The sequence below is a fragment of the Lemur catta genome, chromosome 11 (genome assembly GCF_020740605.2).
Source record: "Lemur catta isolate mLemCat1 chromosome 11, mLemCat1.pri, whole genome shotgun sequence".
Lineage (NCBI taxonomy): Eukaryota > Metazoa > Chordata > Mammalia > Primates > Lemuridae > Lemur > Lemur catta.
The window spans coordinates 77366034-77385267 of record NC_059138.1 but is presented as its reverse complement, the minus strand read 5'-3'; the positions used below and the strand labels follow the sequence as shown (position 1 = coordinate 77385267).

The window sequence follows — 19234 nt, the reverse complement described above, 5'->3', positions numbered from 1 at the left end:
TGGTAACATGTTACTGGGAGACTATATCTTCCCCACTCCTAACGTTTTCTTTCATTCGGAGCTTGTCTGTTAGGGTGGGCTATGTTTTGCTGCAGGACAAAACAATCCCAAGATTTCAGTGGATTAAAAATAATAAGGCTTTTTTTTTCCTTGAGGGTAAATTAAAGGATCTGCTTGTGTCGCCCTCACTCCAGTGCTTAGGTTTGTTAAACAACTACCACCCTGAATGTTGTCAGCCGTTACGGCTGGGAGCAAAGGGGCTCTGCTATTCCTATGCCTGCACTTAAGTTCTGTGGCTCAGAAACTCTGCCCATCTCTTCCACTCACAGGTCATTGGTCAGAATGATTCACATGCCTCCCCCCTCCAACCGTAAAGGGACCAGAAAGTTTAATCCTATTATATGCCTAAAAACAAGACAGCCAAAAATTTTATTATTTTTTTAAGTATTTCTCTTTGTCTGTTATCTCTCTTTTGTCTGCTTCTGGGACTTCTCTTAGGCCTTCTGAATCCATCTTCACATCGCTTCGCTTCTCTCCTACTTTTCCATATTTCAATATTTTAATTACACCTTCTGAGAGATGTCCTCAACTCTGTCTTCCACATTACCAGTTTACTCTTCAGATATGTCCTTCTAGCTATTCAATCTGTTCATTTAATATTTTTAGATAGCAGAAGTTTTAATTTTAGGAACTGTTTTTTGTCCTTGGAATACTGTATTCTCTTAGCAGTCTTAGATATTTATGAATATACTTATACATACAAAAATTTTATAATAATTCTTTTTAAAAATAGAATTATCTCTGTTAACTCATGGGGAAGATGCTCATTTGTTTATGAGAATCTTCCTCTTATGCTATTGTTCCCCTACCTCCAAATGTCTAGTGATCTTTCGTTGTTGGAATATATTTACAAATGAATATCCATGCTGCTTAGATGGGCCAGTGGTGTGAGTATCCTTTGCATCTGTGCAGTCTGTCCAAGAGCCATCCAGGCATGGCGTGGGGGCTCCTCACCAGCAACAGGCTTCTTCTCAGTCTCCTTCCCACTTCTCTTTGGCACGCGCTTTTGTTCTTATGCTTGTAAAATGGCTGATGTACCTCTGCACATTGAAGTAGAGAGATAAAGAAGAAGATAAATGGTGCAAACCAAATAAATCTGCTCATTTTTAAAGAGCTATTCTGAAATCCAACCCATGTAACTTTCACTTGTATTTTGTTGGCCAGAGCTGTGTCACACAGCCACTGCAATGTAGGGAAGGCTGGGCACATCGCCATCCCAAATAAAATCAGAGAAGTGGTTAGTAAGGAAAAGGAAAGTGTTGAACAACTAGCAGTGATTGCCACTGTGAGTAATATTATCCTTATTTTAAAGAAGAAGAAACTCTCATTAACAGAGATTAAGATTATCTTGTTATAAAGTCAATGTATGGGCTGACCTGTGTTTCTCATAAATCTATAGATTGAAGTTTTAGCCCCTAGTACCTCAGAATGTGACTGTATTTGGACAGAGGGCCTTTAAAGAGGTAATTAAGGTAAAATGAGGTCATGTGGATGGACTGTACTCCAGTAGGGTTGGTGTCCTTATAAAAAGAGGAGATCAGGACACAGACAGGCACATGCAGAGAGGAAAGACCATTGTGAAGACATAGAGAGAAGATGCCATCTGCAAGGGAAAGACAGAGGCCTCGGGAGAAACCAATCCTGCTGACACCTTGATCTGGGACTTTCAGCCTCCAGAACTGTGAGAAAATAAATTTCTGTTGTTTAAGTTACCTAGTTTGTATTATTTTGTTATGGCAGCCTTAGCAAACTGATACAGTAGAGGAGCCAAGATTTGGTCTCAGGTCTAACTTCCAAGGCCATGCTTCTACAAGCCTGTGGCAAATAAAAGAGCCCCTTATATTCTTATGCCTCAGTATCTCATGTGTACTTAGCTTCCAAGTATTGTGGTGAGGATCAAAATGGATGCAGAAATGCACTTTGAGTTCATGTAGTCAACATATATTTAGTTAGTACCTATTGTGCACAGTATGCTATGGAGATATAAAGGTGAATCATACACACAGCTTCTTCAGCTCTCACGAAAAGCTCCCAGCATTTATGCTAATGCAAGTTAAGATTAACATAAATGTTGTATCATAGCAGCCAGTGATCATGACATACTGCATACTGTTTTTAAACAAGCTCATTTGCCATTTGTTATTGAATTTTAATTGTCAATTCAGGCCATATTCAGAATAGTTCTTAAATATAGAAACTATTTCCCACCCACTCTCTCTTGGAAATGCAGCTCAAAACAAACTTCTTTCATTTCGAGTTTACAAAAACAGTGGGGAATGTTCTGATGAATGGAGAACATCTTGTTACTCTAACCTTTCATTACAAACCAAGAGGGAGAAAATACTTTAAATCATTTCAGTGTTATAAACTGTAAGACACTTAGGGAATCAAAACATCCCATTGATAAAGTGATGTCTGGGCTTCAACATCAACAGTATTACTCATTGTAATCTGTTTGTATTACTCATTATTGTTTAACTTAAGGGCCTAAAAGACGCTTGAATCCTTTCAGAACTCTTCTGCTCATTTCTAAGAGAAAATCCTTGAACAGAACTAGATTGAAGAGTTGTTATTCACTGAATAGATATTAATCAGACTCCAAGCTCCAGTCTACTTTGGATTTAGGTCAAAAGATTCCAAAATCTGAAGCTACCTCTTGGCCATTTTCATTGCTTTTGTCAGGCAAGGTGCTAATAATTTTCTCTTTGCCTATTTTTTTCAGAGAGGAGAAGCTGTGTAGCTTGTTCTTTTGATCATATATGGCATCATCATAGTTATAAGGGGAACACTAAAAATATCAAAATGACATCATGGTTGAAGAATGCTAAATAATTTTATTGGAGGTTGTGATTGGCAGACATTTGGCCCCCATGACCTTGGTCCTCTGGTGTCACATGCATTAAAATGTTGCATTAGATGGCAAAAGGGACTTTACAGATACAGTTAAGGTTACCAAGCAGAAGACCTTAAACAGGGAGAGTAGCCCGGTTTCTCCAGGTGTAATCATACAAGTTTGTCAAAGTTAAAGAGAGATGGAGAAGTCAGAGAGGGTTAAGTGTGAGAAGGACTCTACCAGCCATTGCTATAATAGCTTGCAGGTAGAGGGGGCCAAGTGGAAAGCATCAGAAGGAAATGAGTTCTGCTGATACCTTGGATACTCCTGAAAGCAGATTTTCCACCAGAACCACCAGGAAGGAATGCAGCACTGTCCACACCTTGATGTCAGCCTGTGGGACCCTGACCAGAGAACCCATCCACCCTGGCCTACAGAAGTGTGCCCATTAGTGGGAGGTGTTCTTTAAGCCTCTGCGGTTATGGTAATTTGTTAGGGTAGCAATGGAACACTAAGAGAGAGGTGGAAACAGATTACTAGAGAAACTCTATCATTCACATATCAAAGTCACAACTTGCTAATAATGTCTCCTCTAGCAGTAGGAAATTGTGCATGTCCTGTCCATTCCAGGTTTCCTCTGGCCTGTTGTATCCAAGGTCTCCCCCTCGGCCCTATAGGCATACACACTCAGCCTGCTTGCCTGAATCATACACAGCAAAGTTCAGAGTCCACCATTGCCATGTGTCAAGGCATCCCTGTCACTGAATGAATTGTGACACTCATATTTTGTAGATAGGGAAACACTGGTAGGATCTGTGACTTGTACCTTGCCACAGTGTGATATTTCTGGAATAAAACACACCACGGAGACTTAAATTTCTGACTTTTTATGGCTTGGCATGAAACCTTCTGTGTTCACAATAATTAATTTGGAAAAGGCAAAGAAATCTGAGCTGTATTAAAATATGATCCTGACTTCCCCTCAAAGAACTTCTCCTACCTTCTCTGTTTCTGATAGTGGTATCTCCTCATACCACCCAGGGTTTTTCAGCCATTCAGGATAGGAGTGTTGGGGTCATCTTTAGTTCATTGTTCTCCTTGACTGCAACCTCTTCCTGTCCCCTCATCCCACCCCAAATTCAGTTCATTGCTAAGTCATATGGATTCTATCTTCATACTATCTATACATCCTGTAAGAACTTTTCAATCTAAAAATACTGCTCTTATATTTCTCTTCTCTGCTCCTGCACTTAAGTGGTGGACTGACTGTGTTACTCTCTTACATGTAAAATTCACAGCCTGTTGAGTCCAGTTGACATTCTCACTCACTCTGACTTTTAATGCCTGACATAATAGGGTCTCCATCAGCCCCAGCTCCTATTCCAGTCAAGAGAATCATTTCCTTACTTGAGATGATTGCTACTAGGAGTTGCTCATTTTGTTCATTCTTCTGAAAATTCCCACTTTCATTTCTTGCTCTGTCCAGTCTTCAAGGACCATCTTGAATGTCTCTCCTCTAAGAAGTTGTTTCTCTTTCTTCCTTTCTTTCCTTTGCCAGATACCACATTTCTTTCTTCTTATTCCCAAAGCAACATAACTGATTCTAAGCATCCACAGTGTTTGTTGAAAAGCTAGGGTGTTAAAATGAGTTTTAAAGACTATGGGGTTTTTGTTGTTGTTGTTGTTGTTGAATGATTATTTAATCATTCATTGGTTTTGGTTTATATGTAGGTTATGGGATTTCATTGGTATATTTGGGTAAGGAGGGAAGTGTCACTGATATTTGTAATGTGGGAATTGTAATTATACAGTTATTTACATGCTTTCTGCTGGCTAGACTGATGTTCTCTGGTAAGACTTGTTTAGATGTTATGCTGTCTCCCATTCATAATCTTATTTTAAGATGTGAAATTAACTTTGCATGAGCTTAGAACAAGAGATCCATGTGGGGGAATGGGTAGAGAGTCATCAGGGAAGATGGTTGGGGACAGGATGTTGGAGAAAAAAAAGAAAGATGTTGCCAAAATGAAAAACACATATATATGTCATATATGCATGGACAGTATCAAGAAAAATGTGTAATATAAAATTATACCTATATAATTTTATGCAAAATTGAATAAATACATGAACAATGACCCAAAGGAAATATGACTTAAAGATTATGAGTAAGAATTCTGGAGTCCTATCGTGTGGCTGGTTACAAGACTGGCTGTGTGACCTTGGGTAAGTCCTGAACCTCCCTAGGCTTCAGTTTTCTCATCTGTGGAGTGAGGATAACAACAATGCCTAGCTTTATGGAGTCGTGGGAGTTACGTGAGTTTCTGCATAAAAAGGATCTAGAATTGCACCTGCCACGTAGTGAGCCCTGGGACGATGAGGAAGCTGGGGAGGTTCTTTGCTCCCTTTAGAACAGGTTTTGCAATTTCGGTTTTCTTGAGATCTTTCCTTATCCTACCATTTTGTTGATTTTCATCTTAGTCTGTTTTCTCTTTATGTCTTCTTGTTCCCTGTATCTCAGTGTACATTTTTGAGGATGCCCAAAAGTTTCCTGACATTTCATGATGGATTCTACTACTAGAAACCATTTTCAAAAGTATAGTGTGTTTTTTTGCCCCGCATTATCTTTGTGTTCATTTTTCCCTTAATGATGAAGTCTTTTTTCCATCGGTTGTGTGCTATTTGTTTATTTATTACCCCCCCCTGCCCCCGACTCACCCATCCTCAAAGAAGGCAATAATTTTCAGGAAGTTTCTTAGATGAGGACCAAATTTAGTAGTTACTTGAAAGAAATGGCTATAGTGGGGAATTGTAAAAGTTTAAATGTTCATTTTAAATCATTTTGCATTAATTTAAATCATATAAATATATTTTATGCACTAATCTTTAATCCAGACCCTAGGGTCGTGTCTGAGTTCCACCAATCTGAGGACTTATACTTGTCTTGCCTCAGCCCATCCTCTAAGATGTCTAGTTTCATTTCGTTTAAGTGAAATGGGAACTTAAAGATACTCATAAAGGAAACTGAGTGTAGAAGCTGCCTAAACTTTTATAATTGTTTTCTACTCCTTCACAGCTGTCATACATATTTTGACAGCAATTCTTTTAGTGACTATCCAAAGCATTGAACTTAGGTTCTGTAGAAATAACAACTCCATTTTTGCTTTCATATTTTATTGGTTTATGTCATGCTTAATTACATAATTGTAGTAACAAGTGCAACTTATCAAAACAGAGTTTGGAATAAAACATACTGAATCATTTTTTTAACTAGTAACAAAAGTGAGCAGAGGATACCAAAGGGTGGCCTAAGAGTCAGGAATGTTCTATTGTGTGGGCATTGTGCAGAATGGTTTACAGAGGGATGGGGAGTGAATCTACAGAATCCACTAAATGGAAACCAGTTTTAAGGGAGCTTCAAACACAGCAGTAGTTCTCAAACTCTAGTATGCATCAGAATTAGATGGCTTGATAAAGTACAGATTGCTGAACCACAAAGTGGAGTTTCTGATCCAGTGGGACTGGGGTGGGGCCAAAGAATTTGTCTACATTTCTAACAAGCTCCTTGGTGATGCTAATTCTGCTGCTCCAAGGAACATACTTTGCAAACCACCAAACCACAGCTAACTTTGAATGTGTACATGAGGATAAGTCCTTTCAAAAATCAACACACATAGAACAGAAAACCAAGTGTTATTTCTCCATCTGTCTCTACCCTCTGTGTAGTGGATATTCCTCCTATAATCAGACATTAGCTGTTCTATTACTCTTAGTTCTTGGAATTGTGTTGAAATTTTTAAGTGTGTGTATGTATGCGTGTGTCTACCTAGAAACTTTATTTGGAAATTGGAGGAGGATGCAATAAGAGCTTTTAAAGTCTTCACATTCATTGTCTTTTGCTTTCTTGAAAAAGATAAAACTACTAGTTAGTTCTTTCAACCTTGCTGGGCATGCTGTTTTTAAAGCACATGTCCCCCAGTCTCTTCACAGGAAAAGATTTTCGAAAACTTATTTCCGTGTCTCAGAAAACTTGTGTTTGGCAATAGTTTACCAGCTGTAGGGTGGAGAGGCAGCAGTGTGGGTGTGTTGTCAGCAAGCTGAAGACTTTGAGAAAGAAACAGATTATCTGATTGCTCTGTAATCTCCCTTTCAGAACTGGCTGACGGAGCTGGAGATCTTTGCTATAATCTTCTCAGCTGCCATCCACGACTATGAGCATACTGGAACTACCAACAATTTCCACATTCAGACTCGGTGAGGTTGTTGAAATGCTTGGAGAAGAGGCAGGAGGAGACAAGGGTAGAGTTTTAGAAGTTAGAAAGGTGTGAGTCACCTTTCTTTTGCACAGTTGTCCTATTTTGAGTTTCTGAAAACATGAACCTATAAACAAGAGATCAGCCTGATCAGCTTTAATCATGACGTGGAGTTTAAGAAGCCACCTGCTCCTAATTCTCATATTTTATTTGGATCTAATATGTATGTCTTTTTCTTTTCTATTCTAATGCTTGCTATTTGTTTACTTATGTATGTTCTGCACATACTCTATTTCTAATAGGAGGTGGGGTAGTTTACATAAAGACCCAGATGCCACATAAACTAAATAAGGACAATGATGACTGGAGTGTTTCTGTTGACATTAATGATAATTGAGCCTTCTTACCATCTGACCTCTGGGATTCTCATGAAATGCTCTTTTCATCCTTTCTAATTTCATACATCCCTGCTTTGCTCAGGGCTTGCATCACTCCCTGGCAGAAGGGCCGAGGAGTTAGATTGTTTCTTCTAGGCCACCTTCACCATAAGCAACCTGTGCATCCTTCCAAATGAACTGCCCACAGGCCTCTGTTGGGGGCCTAAATATGGGTCCAAGTGTCTGCTCTGAACCTTCTGACTTGTAACAGACATCACTAATTGATTTTGGTATTTTTGTCTTGCTAAGCTGTGGATTTATCCCTAGTACTCCTCCCAACACAGAATTCCCGGCAAGCAGCACCAGCCAGTTGTCATTCTCCTTAGGATGAAGCTTTATCTGCCGTCTCCTGGTCTGAGAACTTAATGTCTCTAAGACAATGATGGGGAACTGGAGAGAATCTGACAGTAGGGTTAATCGAGCCTTGACATAGGAATCAAAAGAAGCCAGGATTTGGGGAAAGGTGGCACTTCCAACTCCTGTAATTAAGCCATTTTCCTCTTGAGTGGTGACTGTTTTTGATATTGGTCTCCGGGCAAAGAGAAAGAATGTAGCAGGGAGGGATGGGAGTTTAACACCAAATAAATACTTGCTGATTTCACTTGAAAAAGCAGGTGCATACTCCAGATAGGTTTGTGTTCATTAAATCAATCTACATGTATTTAATGAGCTCAACACTTAATTACAGGGTACACAAAAGAAGACAATATCGTCTGATCTCTGTTCAGAAGGGTAATTTCAATGGAATGGAAGGAGACAAAAGGACTTAAGCTGCTGGCTTTTGTTCCTCCCTCCTGCCTCTTCACTTAGAGTGGTCTCAGCTGCTGGAAGCAGCCTTTTGTGGTTCTGTTCCAAGGTCTTTAACACAGGGAATTCCATAGAGAAGGACTCTTTAATGTGTGTCTGTGGGTGGAACCTTTGCTTTGAGCAGAAACCGAGGTGTATAGCACCTGCCGAAGGACTGGTGGGTGAAACAATTGTACGTGGATCTTGCCTGGAGACCAGTGTCCAAACCAGTCACAACTCAGAGGAAAACGGCTTAATTACAGGAGTTGGAAAATAGTTTAGTGTCACAAAATACACATCAGTTGGTACCTAATTTACTCACCAGATATAAGAGCAGATCTTTACTTCAGGATTTGCATGTTTTGTGTTATCTCTGTAGGAGTGGGAAAATTCCAGTGGGTGTAGTTAAGCTTGGTTTGTAATGAAATTTAAACGTTGGCCCTCTTCAACAGAACTTTATCCAAAACATCTCAGCCCATGTGATCCCCGTTCAGAAAGCTAAGTCTGTGACTAGGTCCTTTATCCTTTGATGGATAAAATGTTAAGCCTAACACTTTCAAGGTTTGCTAGATACATCCCAAAGTTTGGCCAATGACAGGTGGAAGTTATCTTGAGGAGCACTGGCCTGTCAGAAGACCTATAAAAGTCACTTTAAACCTCTGGAACTAAGCTTCCTTGATGAGAAACAGATAAGCTCTAATAATCTAGGCTTTCATTAAGTTAAAGGTATTAAAATAGCATACAGCCTTGTGTTTGGTGACATTTGGTTATGGAACAGTCTCTGAAAAATGGACTAACCACTGACATACAATCTTTATATTCTTTACTCTCAGTCTTCCTTCCACATGTGGCTTTTGCATAGAAAAATTTAACAGCAAGATCAGAGGCAGCTTGTAGATAATACGTACCAGGTGGTATGAGTTCCACAAATTACATCTGAAATAAATAAACCAAGATGTTCACTGAATGAAATAAAAATAAAAAATTAACGTCATTCTGGAAAATATAAGGAAGTTTGACGTAACCCACATTCTAAAAAGTCTTTTTTGCTGCTAGTACAGGTCGTTGATACCTTGTTATAAAACAGTTTTCAGAGAATTCTTAGGATGGATGTCACCTATTTCCCACCCACATGTGTATTCATAGTAAAATACCCTACGTCCACCTACTGATGATTTATAGTATTTTAAAGTCTTCACATTCATTGTCTTTTTGCTTTCTGCTTTATAGTATTGGTTGAGCATTTGGTTCATATAAATGGCATGGAGGCAAAGATAATTTCTAAACATAGGAAAAAGTGACAGTGCAGTCTCGCCTGTGAGAGGTACGGGGAGAAATCTGAACTGTTAAACATGCTCAGTTTTGCTTGGCTTTCTGTTCAGGTCTGATTCGGCTATTCTGTACAACGACAGATCTGTGCTGGAAAATCACCACTTGAGCGCAGCCTATCGTCTCCTGCAAGAGGATGAGGAAATGAATATTTTGATCAACCTCTCAAAGGATGACTGGAGGTAAGGATGAGACAGGAAAGAGACTTGGAGGCCAGGGAAGGAACTCTGAAGATAAATGCATATGGTGCTTTTGAGGCAATAATGTCTTGTTTAAAATTTTTATTAGCATTTTCTCTCTGTCTGTCTCTCTCTCTCTCTCATTCTTTCTTTCTTTCTCTTGTTTGCTCATTCTGTTTCTCTCTGTGTGTGTGTGTGTGTGATTTCTCTCTCTATATATTTCATATTGACATAAATATTGAAATTTATAAGTAAAGGCTATAGAATGCTATGATTTTGTTTCAGCTACTTTATTTTGCTAGCTTTACATTGCTTTTCTATTAATGAATAGGGAAATGAAACCAGTTTGAGTCAAATAAATCAGTATTGTGATAAAAATTCTCAAGGAAGAGAGTTTGAAAAACCTCTTCTAACAATGTCCAATTGAGGACAATTTGGAAATATTTGTTGTTTATTACCTTAGGAAATATGTGTTGCTTTTATCTGAGCTTCTTAAATCTGAATTTTATCATTTAACATTTGTTTTTCACTTATATTTATTTGGACTTAACAATCTTTTGACATTTTCCAAGAAAATTATTTTCACATTTTAAAAACAAAATCGTAGGTACTTAATTCTGTTGCCTAAATGACATTGTGTGTCTTTGGATTTAGACACACCTGGGTGTGAACATGGACTCAGTCACTTTCTAGCTTGATGACACTGAGGAGCTCAAACTCTTTATACCTTTAAAAAATTTAATTTCTAGAAAATAGATAATGTTTACCCTGCAGTGGGGTTAGAATGATGATAATGACATAATCCATTTAAAATGCTTGCACACTTTGTTACACATATAGCAAGCCTGTAAATCATTGCAGCTATAAATTTAGGTCAAGGTGTTTCAAAGTTTATCAGCAAAATCATCTAAATCCTTACAAAGTTCAGAATCCACTGTGACTCAAATAGTCCTATTTTGATTAAATGATCAGCTTTTTATTGAGTGTCTATGTGCTCACTATTCTCAAGGATTCAGAGAAATAAGTCATACTGAACAATAAATCTGAGAAACTGATTTTCAATATGAGTGGCTAAGAGTCTCCATGAAATTTTAGTTTATTAAAACATAGGGGAATATTTGGCTTAAATTTTCCTGGGATACTCTCAGCTGGCATCTAAATAATGCGGAGCACTTCAGTTAGTCAGTGCACATCTTCAGGACAAAAGGAACCCTCTAACTAATTTAAATGTTAGTAAAAGTATAATGAAAGGTTTGAATATGGCAGAGAACAGCTTTACACATGTCCACATACGTCATGGTTTTGAAAGATTTGTGTGATGGGCTTGTTTAGATAGTGTTTATTTTACCTGGCCTCATGACAATCTAGTAACATGCTCTGAAGTTTTCATAAATGCCTCCTAACATATTTTTAAAGCATAGATATGCCACTTAAGTTGCCCATATTTGTGTTACGGATTTTCTACTTCTGTTTGGCTACAGTTTTGTCAAAAATTTGGCTATATTATTTGTTTCCACTCTACTGTGATCATAAACCTCATTCACTCGTTCAGTCTACAACTAGGGTAGTGAGGCTGGTGTCGGCAGGACCTAAACCCATAACCACCTGGAGTAAACTAGAACATACCAGTTCATGCTGGAACACATTGGTACATACCAGTGCAACCACCCTTGGTGTTTATCTTTAGCCCTGCATTCTTATAGGGAGTATTCCCCCCAAAAGTTCTAGCTGTGAATAATTTGAATATTACCTCTGATCGAAACAAGGTATAAAATTGAATGATTCAGAAAAACTTCGTTCTGGATTTAGTGTAAAACAATGGTCAAACTAATCAGTTGAAAACACAGTGAAATCTGTTTATGTGCTATCGTAACATATTTGTGCTTCTTATTTGGCATTATCTTTATTATCTGGAAGAGAGAGAAAAATAAAAATATTGTCTCAAAGAGAGAGTGAAATCATGAAGTACTCAGATATCTTAATCATCTTAATTCAGTGCAAACTTCTTTATTGCTATAGCCTGTTTGTTTATAAGCAGAGTTGCCATATGTTTTAAATAATTGGTTATAAAATATTTTTTGCAGTCCTCATGGTTACCTCAAATCAAAAAACCTACAATCAATACACAAAAAATAAAATGCAAGACATTAAAATACTCTACCAGAGAAAATCACTTTTAACAAAGGAAGACAGACAGGAAGGAAGGAAGGAAGGAAGGAAGGAAGGAAGGAAGGAAGGAAGGAAGGAAGGAAGGAAGGAAGGAAGGAAGAGAGGACCACAAAACAACCAGAAATCAAATAACAACATGGCAGTAGTCAGTCCTTACCTATCAATAATAACATTGAATGTGAATGTACTAAACTCTCCAATCAAAAGATACAGAGTGGCTGATGGGATAAAACAATAAGAGACAACTATACCTCATATGTTGTCTGCAAGAAACCCACTTCTCCTATAAAGACACACATACGCTGAAAATAAAGGGGTGGAAAAAGATATTCCATGCAAATGGAGTCCAAAAAAGAATAGCAATAGCTGTATTTCTATCAGATAAAATAGATTTCAAGACAAAAACTGTAAAAAAGACAAAGAAAGTCATTATAAGACGATAAAGGGATCATTTCAGCAGGAGGATATAATAATCCTAAATATATATGCACCCAACACTGCAGCACCCAGATATATAAAGTGAATATTATCAGAGGTAAAGAGAGAGATAGAAAAAAATAAATAAATAAATTCCAACTTCACTGGTATTTTGTCTATAGATGGTCATTGTATTTGTGACCTCAACTAGAATTTAGAGTGTGGAGTTTAGTGGTGTTTGCCATAAGATAGGACATATCAAAGGCATTTTAAAGGAGAAAAAGGAAGAATGAAAAAGCCCTCTTTCTTTAACCAGATAATAAAATAATGAATGAGTAAAAAAGGAGGGACAGAGATAGACTCCAATATAATAACTGTTGGAGATCTCAACATTCCACTTTCAGCATTGGACAGATCATCCAGGCAGAACATCAACAAAGAAACATTGGACTTAATCTGTACTATAGACCAAAAGGACCTAGTAAATATTTATAGAACGTTTCATCCAACAGCTGCAGATGCACATTCTTCTCCTCAGCTCATAGATAGTTTTCAAGGACAAACCATATGTTAGGCCACAAAACAAGTTTAAAAAATACAAAAAAATTGAAATCATACCAAGTATTTTCTCTGACCACAATGGAATAAAACTAGAAATCAATAACAAGAGGAGCACTGGAAACTATACAAATACATGGAAATTCAACAATATGCTCCCAAAATGACCAGTGGGTCATGATGAGATTAAGAAGAAAATTAAAACATTTCTTGTTTTTAAATATTTATTCATTTTTTTATTTTTTTTTTAGAGATGGGGCGGGGGTCTTGCTCTTGCCCAGGCTGGGCTTAAACTCCTAAGCTCAAGTGATCCTCCCGCCTCGGCCTCCCAGAGTGCTAGGATTATAGGCATGAGCCACTGCACCCGGCCTGTTAAAAAATTTCTTGAAAAAAAAAATTACAAGCTTAAACAATAAGTTTTTTGACCACAATGGATTTAAATTAGAAATCAATAAGAATAAGATATTTAGGAAAAACCCAAATATTTGGCGATTAACCAACATACTTCTAAATAATTCATGGGTCAAAAAAGTAATCAAAGGGAAAACTAGAAAATCACTCAAATTTAATGAGAATGAAAATGTAGCATATTACAAATTTGTTGAATACAATTAAAGTAGAGCTTAGGGGAAATTTGTAGCTATAAATGCACGTATTAGTAAAGAAGAAAAGTCCAAACATGATGAATGACTTCAGGAAGCTAGAAAAAGAAGAGCAAAGTATACTCACCATAGATAGAAGGAAGGAATTAGTAATGATAAGTGAAGAAATCAACAAAATAGAAAACAAACAATAGAAAAAATTAACAATGCTAAAATCTACTTCTTTGAAAAAAGCAACAAAATTGGTAAACCTCTGATCAGTAAAAAAGGGAGAGAACACAAATCACCAATGTCAGATCCTGTAGACATCAAATGCATAAGGAAATATTACAAATGGCTTTTTATCTCAACTAATTTGACAACCTTGATGAAATGGACAAATTCCTTACAAAGTACAACTTACCAAAACTCATACAAGATGAAACAGAAAATCTGACTCATACCATATGTATTAAAAAAATTGAATTTGTCATCAAAAATCTTTCCACAAAGAAATCTCCAAGCTTGGATAGTTTCACTGGTGAATTCTATGAAATACACAAAGAAGAAAAAATATGAATCTTATGTGTATTTATTAAGAAAGTGGAGAAGGAAGAAATATTTTCCAATTTGTTTTATGAGACATAATTTTGATACTATACCTTGACAAACAACATCTCAGAAATGAATATTAGAGACCAATATACCTCATGAACATAGATATGACAATCCTTAATAAAATATTAACGATTGGGATATAACAGTATATAAAAAGTGTACATCATGACCAGGCAGAGTGTGATGGTTAATTTTATGTGTCAACTTGACTGGGCCACATTGTGTACAGATACTTGGTTGAACTTTATTCTGGATGGTTCTGTGAGGGTGTTTTTGGATGAGATTAACATGGAAATGGGTGACTGAATAAAGCAGATTGCCCTTCCTAATATGAATGGGCCTCGTGCAATCAGTCTGAGGCCTAAATAGAGCAAAAAGACTGACCCTCCCTTGAGTAAGAGAGAATTCTTTCTGCCTGTCTTTGAACTAAAACATGGGCTCTTCCTGGGTCTGGAGCCTGCTGGTCTGCATACTGGAACCACACCGCTCTCCCTCCTGGGTCTCCAGCTTGCTGACTCACCCTGCAGATCATGGAACTTGTCAATGTCCATAACTACATGAGCGAATTCCTTGTAATAAATCTTTCTCTATATGTATATTTCCGAGTGGTTTCTCTGGAGAATTCAGTCTAATATGTAGGGTTTATCCTAGGAATGCAAGGTTAATTCAGTATTCAAAAAACAGTTAAAATAATTCACCATGTTTTAAGAAAAACAGAAAAGTATATAGTCATTTCAATAGGTGTATAAAAAGCATTTGACAAAATTGGGCACTCATTCATGTAAAAACTGTCAGCAAACTGGAAACAGAAGGGAACTTCCTCAACTAGATAAAGAGCACCTGTGAAAAATCTATAGCTAACATCAAGCTTAACGGTGAAATATCGAACAGTTTTCCCCCAAGACTGGGGACAAGACCAGGATGCCTGTTCTTTCTTTCATCAACATTGTAAGATGTCTGTATTAGCAGATAACTTGATTGTCTAAGTAGAAAATCCTAAGAATCTATAAAGCAGCCACTAGAACTGACAATGAATCTTGCAAGGTCACAGAATACAAGGTTGATGTAAAAAAAAAATTATAGACTAGCAACAAACCATTGGAAAATGAAATAAAAAATTGCTTTACAATAGTACAAAAAATAAAATACTTAATAGTAATTTTTTTAAAAACAGTGCAGCTTCTTTTCACTACTAACTGCATTATTAAAGAGGGCCTAAATAAATTAAGAGATATGCTATCATCCTGTAGTGGAAGACTCAGTATTGTAAAGCTATCAAAATCTTCCAAAATTTATCGTAGATTCATTATAACTCCAATCAAAATTCTGGCGAATTATGTTAGAAGTTGTCAAGGTTATTCAAAAATGTATATAGAAAGGCAAACAGAACAATTTTTATAATAAAAAAAAGAGCAACGTTAAAGGTCTCACACTACTTGATTTCAAAACAAACTGTTAAGTTACAGTAATCATGACAATATTTTATTGGTGAAAGGATAGACATACAAATCCATGGAACAGAATTGAAAGTTTTGAAATTGACTCATCAATTGATTTATGGCAAAGAAGCCAAGGCATTTCAATGGGGATAGGAAAATCTTTTCAACAAACAGTTTTGGAACAATTGGATATCCATATGAAAAAGAATAACTTTGACCCTTATCTCACACCATACCTAAAAATTAACTCAAAGTTGGTCATAGACTTAAACATAAAAGCTAAAATGGCAAGCCTTCAGAAGAAAACAGCAAAGTCCTTGTAGGTAGGTGGCAATATCCGAGGACATAAAAAGTATGAAGCATTTTTAAAAAATGATGAATTTTTTAAAAATTTAAAAATGTAAATTTAAAAATTTAAATTTAAAAGATTTAAAATGATGAATTAAAACCTTATACTCTTTGGAAGACATTGTGGGGGGAAAAAAAAGCAAGTGAATAAATTGGAGAAATTATTTACAACATATATACTAATATCTTACATAGGGTTTGTACGTAGAATGTATAATGTACTTTTACAACTGAATAAGAAGACAGACAACCCAATTTTAAAAAGGGAAAGTTCTGAAACGACATTTTCCTAAAAAATAGATGCACATAAGGACATGAAAAGGTGCCTGACATCAGCAGTCATCAAAGAAACGCAAATTAAACCCACAATGAGATGCCACTACTCATCCATTAGAAGAATGGCTGAAATTAAAGGTTGACAAGACTAGGCAAAGAAAAACCAGAAATTTCATATACTGGTGGTCAAAATAAAAAGTGATATGACCGCTATGAAAATTATTTGGCAGTTTCTTATAAAGTTAAACACTCATCTATCTTATAAATCAGCCATTCTACTTCTAGATGTTTGCCCCAGAGAAATGAAAACACATGTCCACGCAAAGACTTATACATGAATGCTCATAGCAGCTTTAAAATCTTGATAGCCCCAAACTAGAATCTAATAACTCAAGTGTCCATCAGCTGATAAATGGATAACAAATTGTGGTAAACTCATAGAATGGAACACCACTCAGCAGTAAAAGAAAATGAACTGTCGATGAATTACTACATGAACAGATCAAGAATCATTACACTGAGTAAAGGAAGTCGGAAACAAGAGTACATTTTGTATTTTATGTGTGTGTGTGTGTGTGTGTGTGTACATACATGGGAACATATGTATGTATATATCTAGTGTCTATTTTTATATATAATATATATGTATGTGTACCTATATACCTACACATACACATACATATGTATATAAAAACTATTTTAGAGGGGCGAACAGAACAAAGTTTGCCTGGGGCCTGGTTTGAGGGTGATAGAAATATTTGGTATCATGATTATAGTGGTATTTTTAAAAGCTTATTCAACTGTTAAAACTCTTTGAATTGCACAATTTATATGGAAGCAGTTTATTGTATGTAAATTATACCTCAATAAAGTTGTTAGAGACAGCAAGAAGATCAGTGGTTGACAGGGTTTGGGGGAAGGGAGGGAAGGGCGAATGGGGGTGCACAGGGGATTTTAGGGTGCTGGAATTGTTCCGTATGATACTGTAGTGGTAGATACATGCCGTTATGCATTTGTCAAAACCAGTTCAACTGTGCACCATGGAACAACGTAAACTATGGATTGTAGTTGCTATAATGTATCAATATTGGTTCATCAATTATGATAAATGCACCACATTAATGCAAGATGTTAATAATAAGAAAAACTGTGCAGAGAGAGAGGGTATCTGGGAACTCTCTGTACTATCTGCTCAATATTTCTGTAAACCTAAAACTTCTCTGGAAAATAAAATCTATTTAAAAAAAAAGATGGAATACCTGTATCCAAAGTGGAATATGGACTATCAACCTACTTCCTACGATTATTTTCAAGTTAATTCTTTCTTAAAACTCTGAACTCAGTTGAGAAGGAAGAGCTTTCATACACTTTTCAGTTTCACTGGAATTTTTCCTGTGAGTTAATTTTCCAAATTATATGTGTATCTCATGTATCACATTCCTAATAAATGGTTTCCTTAGTCCTTAACTTTCATTTATTCCTTATAAAAAGAAGCTCACCTAAAAAGACTCAAATTAGATTAGATATGTCAGAAATAATTAACTGACTTCGATGAGAAGTGGCAAAAAATAAACTAATTTTTACTTTGCATTTTTCACTTCCACCTTTTTTCTCCACGGGTGTTCGTAAAAGGGAGTTTCGAACCTTGGTAATTGAGATGGTGATGGCCACAGATATGTCTTGTCATTTTCAACAAATCAAAGCCATGAAGACCGCTCTGCAGCAGCCAGAAGCGTAAGTGGGGCCGTGCCATCTGCATTTGTATAAGTTTCTGGACTGGTGCTTGTCCATGCTGTTGTACCTTTGAAACATACCTCCTTCAGCATGACTTTATTGAGTGGTCTCATGAAGTGGTGATGTTTGGAGGAAAGAGCATGAAAATTGTACATGTCACAACTAGGTATGTTCTCATCGGGGCTGAAATAAATAATAGAGCCAGTAACAGTTTTTCCCAATTAGAATTTAAAATATTTCCCTGTAGGAAACTAGGTTATCAAAGATCCACTTAATGCAGAGAAAACAAATAAAAGTCAGTGATTCTTAGATTCTTGTTGTCTTTTCGAATGATGTAGTCATTTCAGAAATGGGTTTGAGTCAGAAGAGTTCAGTTCAGTAAGTGTAGAGACCATGCTGACGAATATCCCAGTCGCAGGATGAGATGATGCCTTTTCCTCAATTTAGCTCATGTGGGGCTTTAGACAGGAGAATAGAATGGATTAAAGAAATTAAGGATTTTTAAAAAACTCTTACTAAGGTTCTGGAGAATGTGGTCATTATGCATTTGGGTACTTTTTGGTTTACAGAATTGAAAAGCCAAAAGCCTTATCCCTCATGCTGCATACGGCAGATATTAGCCATCCTGCAAAAGCGTGGGACCTCCATCATCGCTGGACAATGTCGCTCCTGGAGGAGTTCTTCAGACAGGTAACTTGTTGCTCTCCTGTCCATCAGGGCTGTCATCACTGGATATTTTATGAATTTTATGTATCAGCAACACTATGATAAGGACTATTGAGATTACAGTAATTTTCTTTGGGGAGGGAGGGGGTTCCACAGCTTTTTTTGGCTTCCTGATCATGTAATGTTTGAATCTTTTGTCAATGCTAATTCTCAGAACATGGTATTTATATCCTGTGCATTTGTGTTGGGAAAAAAGAAGTGTTTCCTTGTGGCAATCTTTTGTTAAAATGTCCTTTGAGGAGCCTTTTGCTTTTTTGCTTTTTTTCTAATAAATTGACAAAATGGCGGTTACTATGGCATTGCCCTGTGGGATTAAGATGTTAATCTTGCACTCATTTTTCTGTTGTCATTGGTTGAGTTGCTTCATTTGAGTGGACAAGCCCATGATGTGAAATTCCAAAATGAGGTGTGGCAATTTGGGGTGAGGAAATCACTAGCAACTACTGTTTCAATTATATTTACATTTAACTACATCCTAAAATTCAGAGTTA

The 19234-nt window shown here is 36.7% G+C and overlaps 1 protein-coding gene across 7 annotated transcripts in view; it reads left to right on the top strand.

The window, feature by feature from the left end:
• Positions 1-19234, top strand: part of PDE1C (phosphodiesterase 1C) — a 483316-nt gene that overhangs the window by 384900 nt on the left and 79182 nt on the right. For all 7 annotated transcript variants that reach the window (XM_045564386.1, XM_045564391.1, XM_045564387.1 and 4 more), the window contains 4 exons: positions 7047-7147; positions 9752-9880; positions 17916-18017; positions 18587-18707. In XM_045564386.1, the coding sequence (XP_045420342.1) occupies positions 7047-7147; positions 9752-9880; positions 17916-18017; positions 18587-18707 (453 nt within the window). The remainder of the gene's footprint in view (positions 1-7046; positions 7148-9751; positions 9881-17915; positions 18018-18586; positions 18708-19234) is intronic.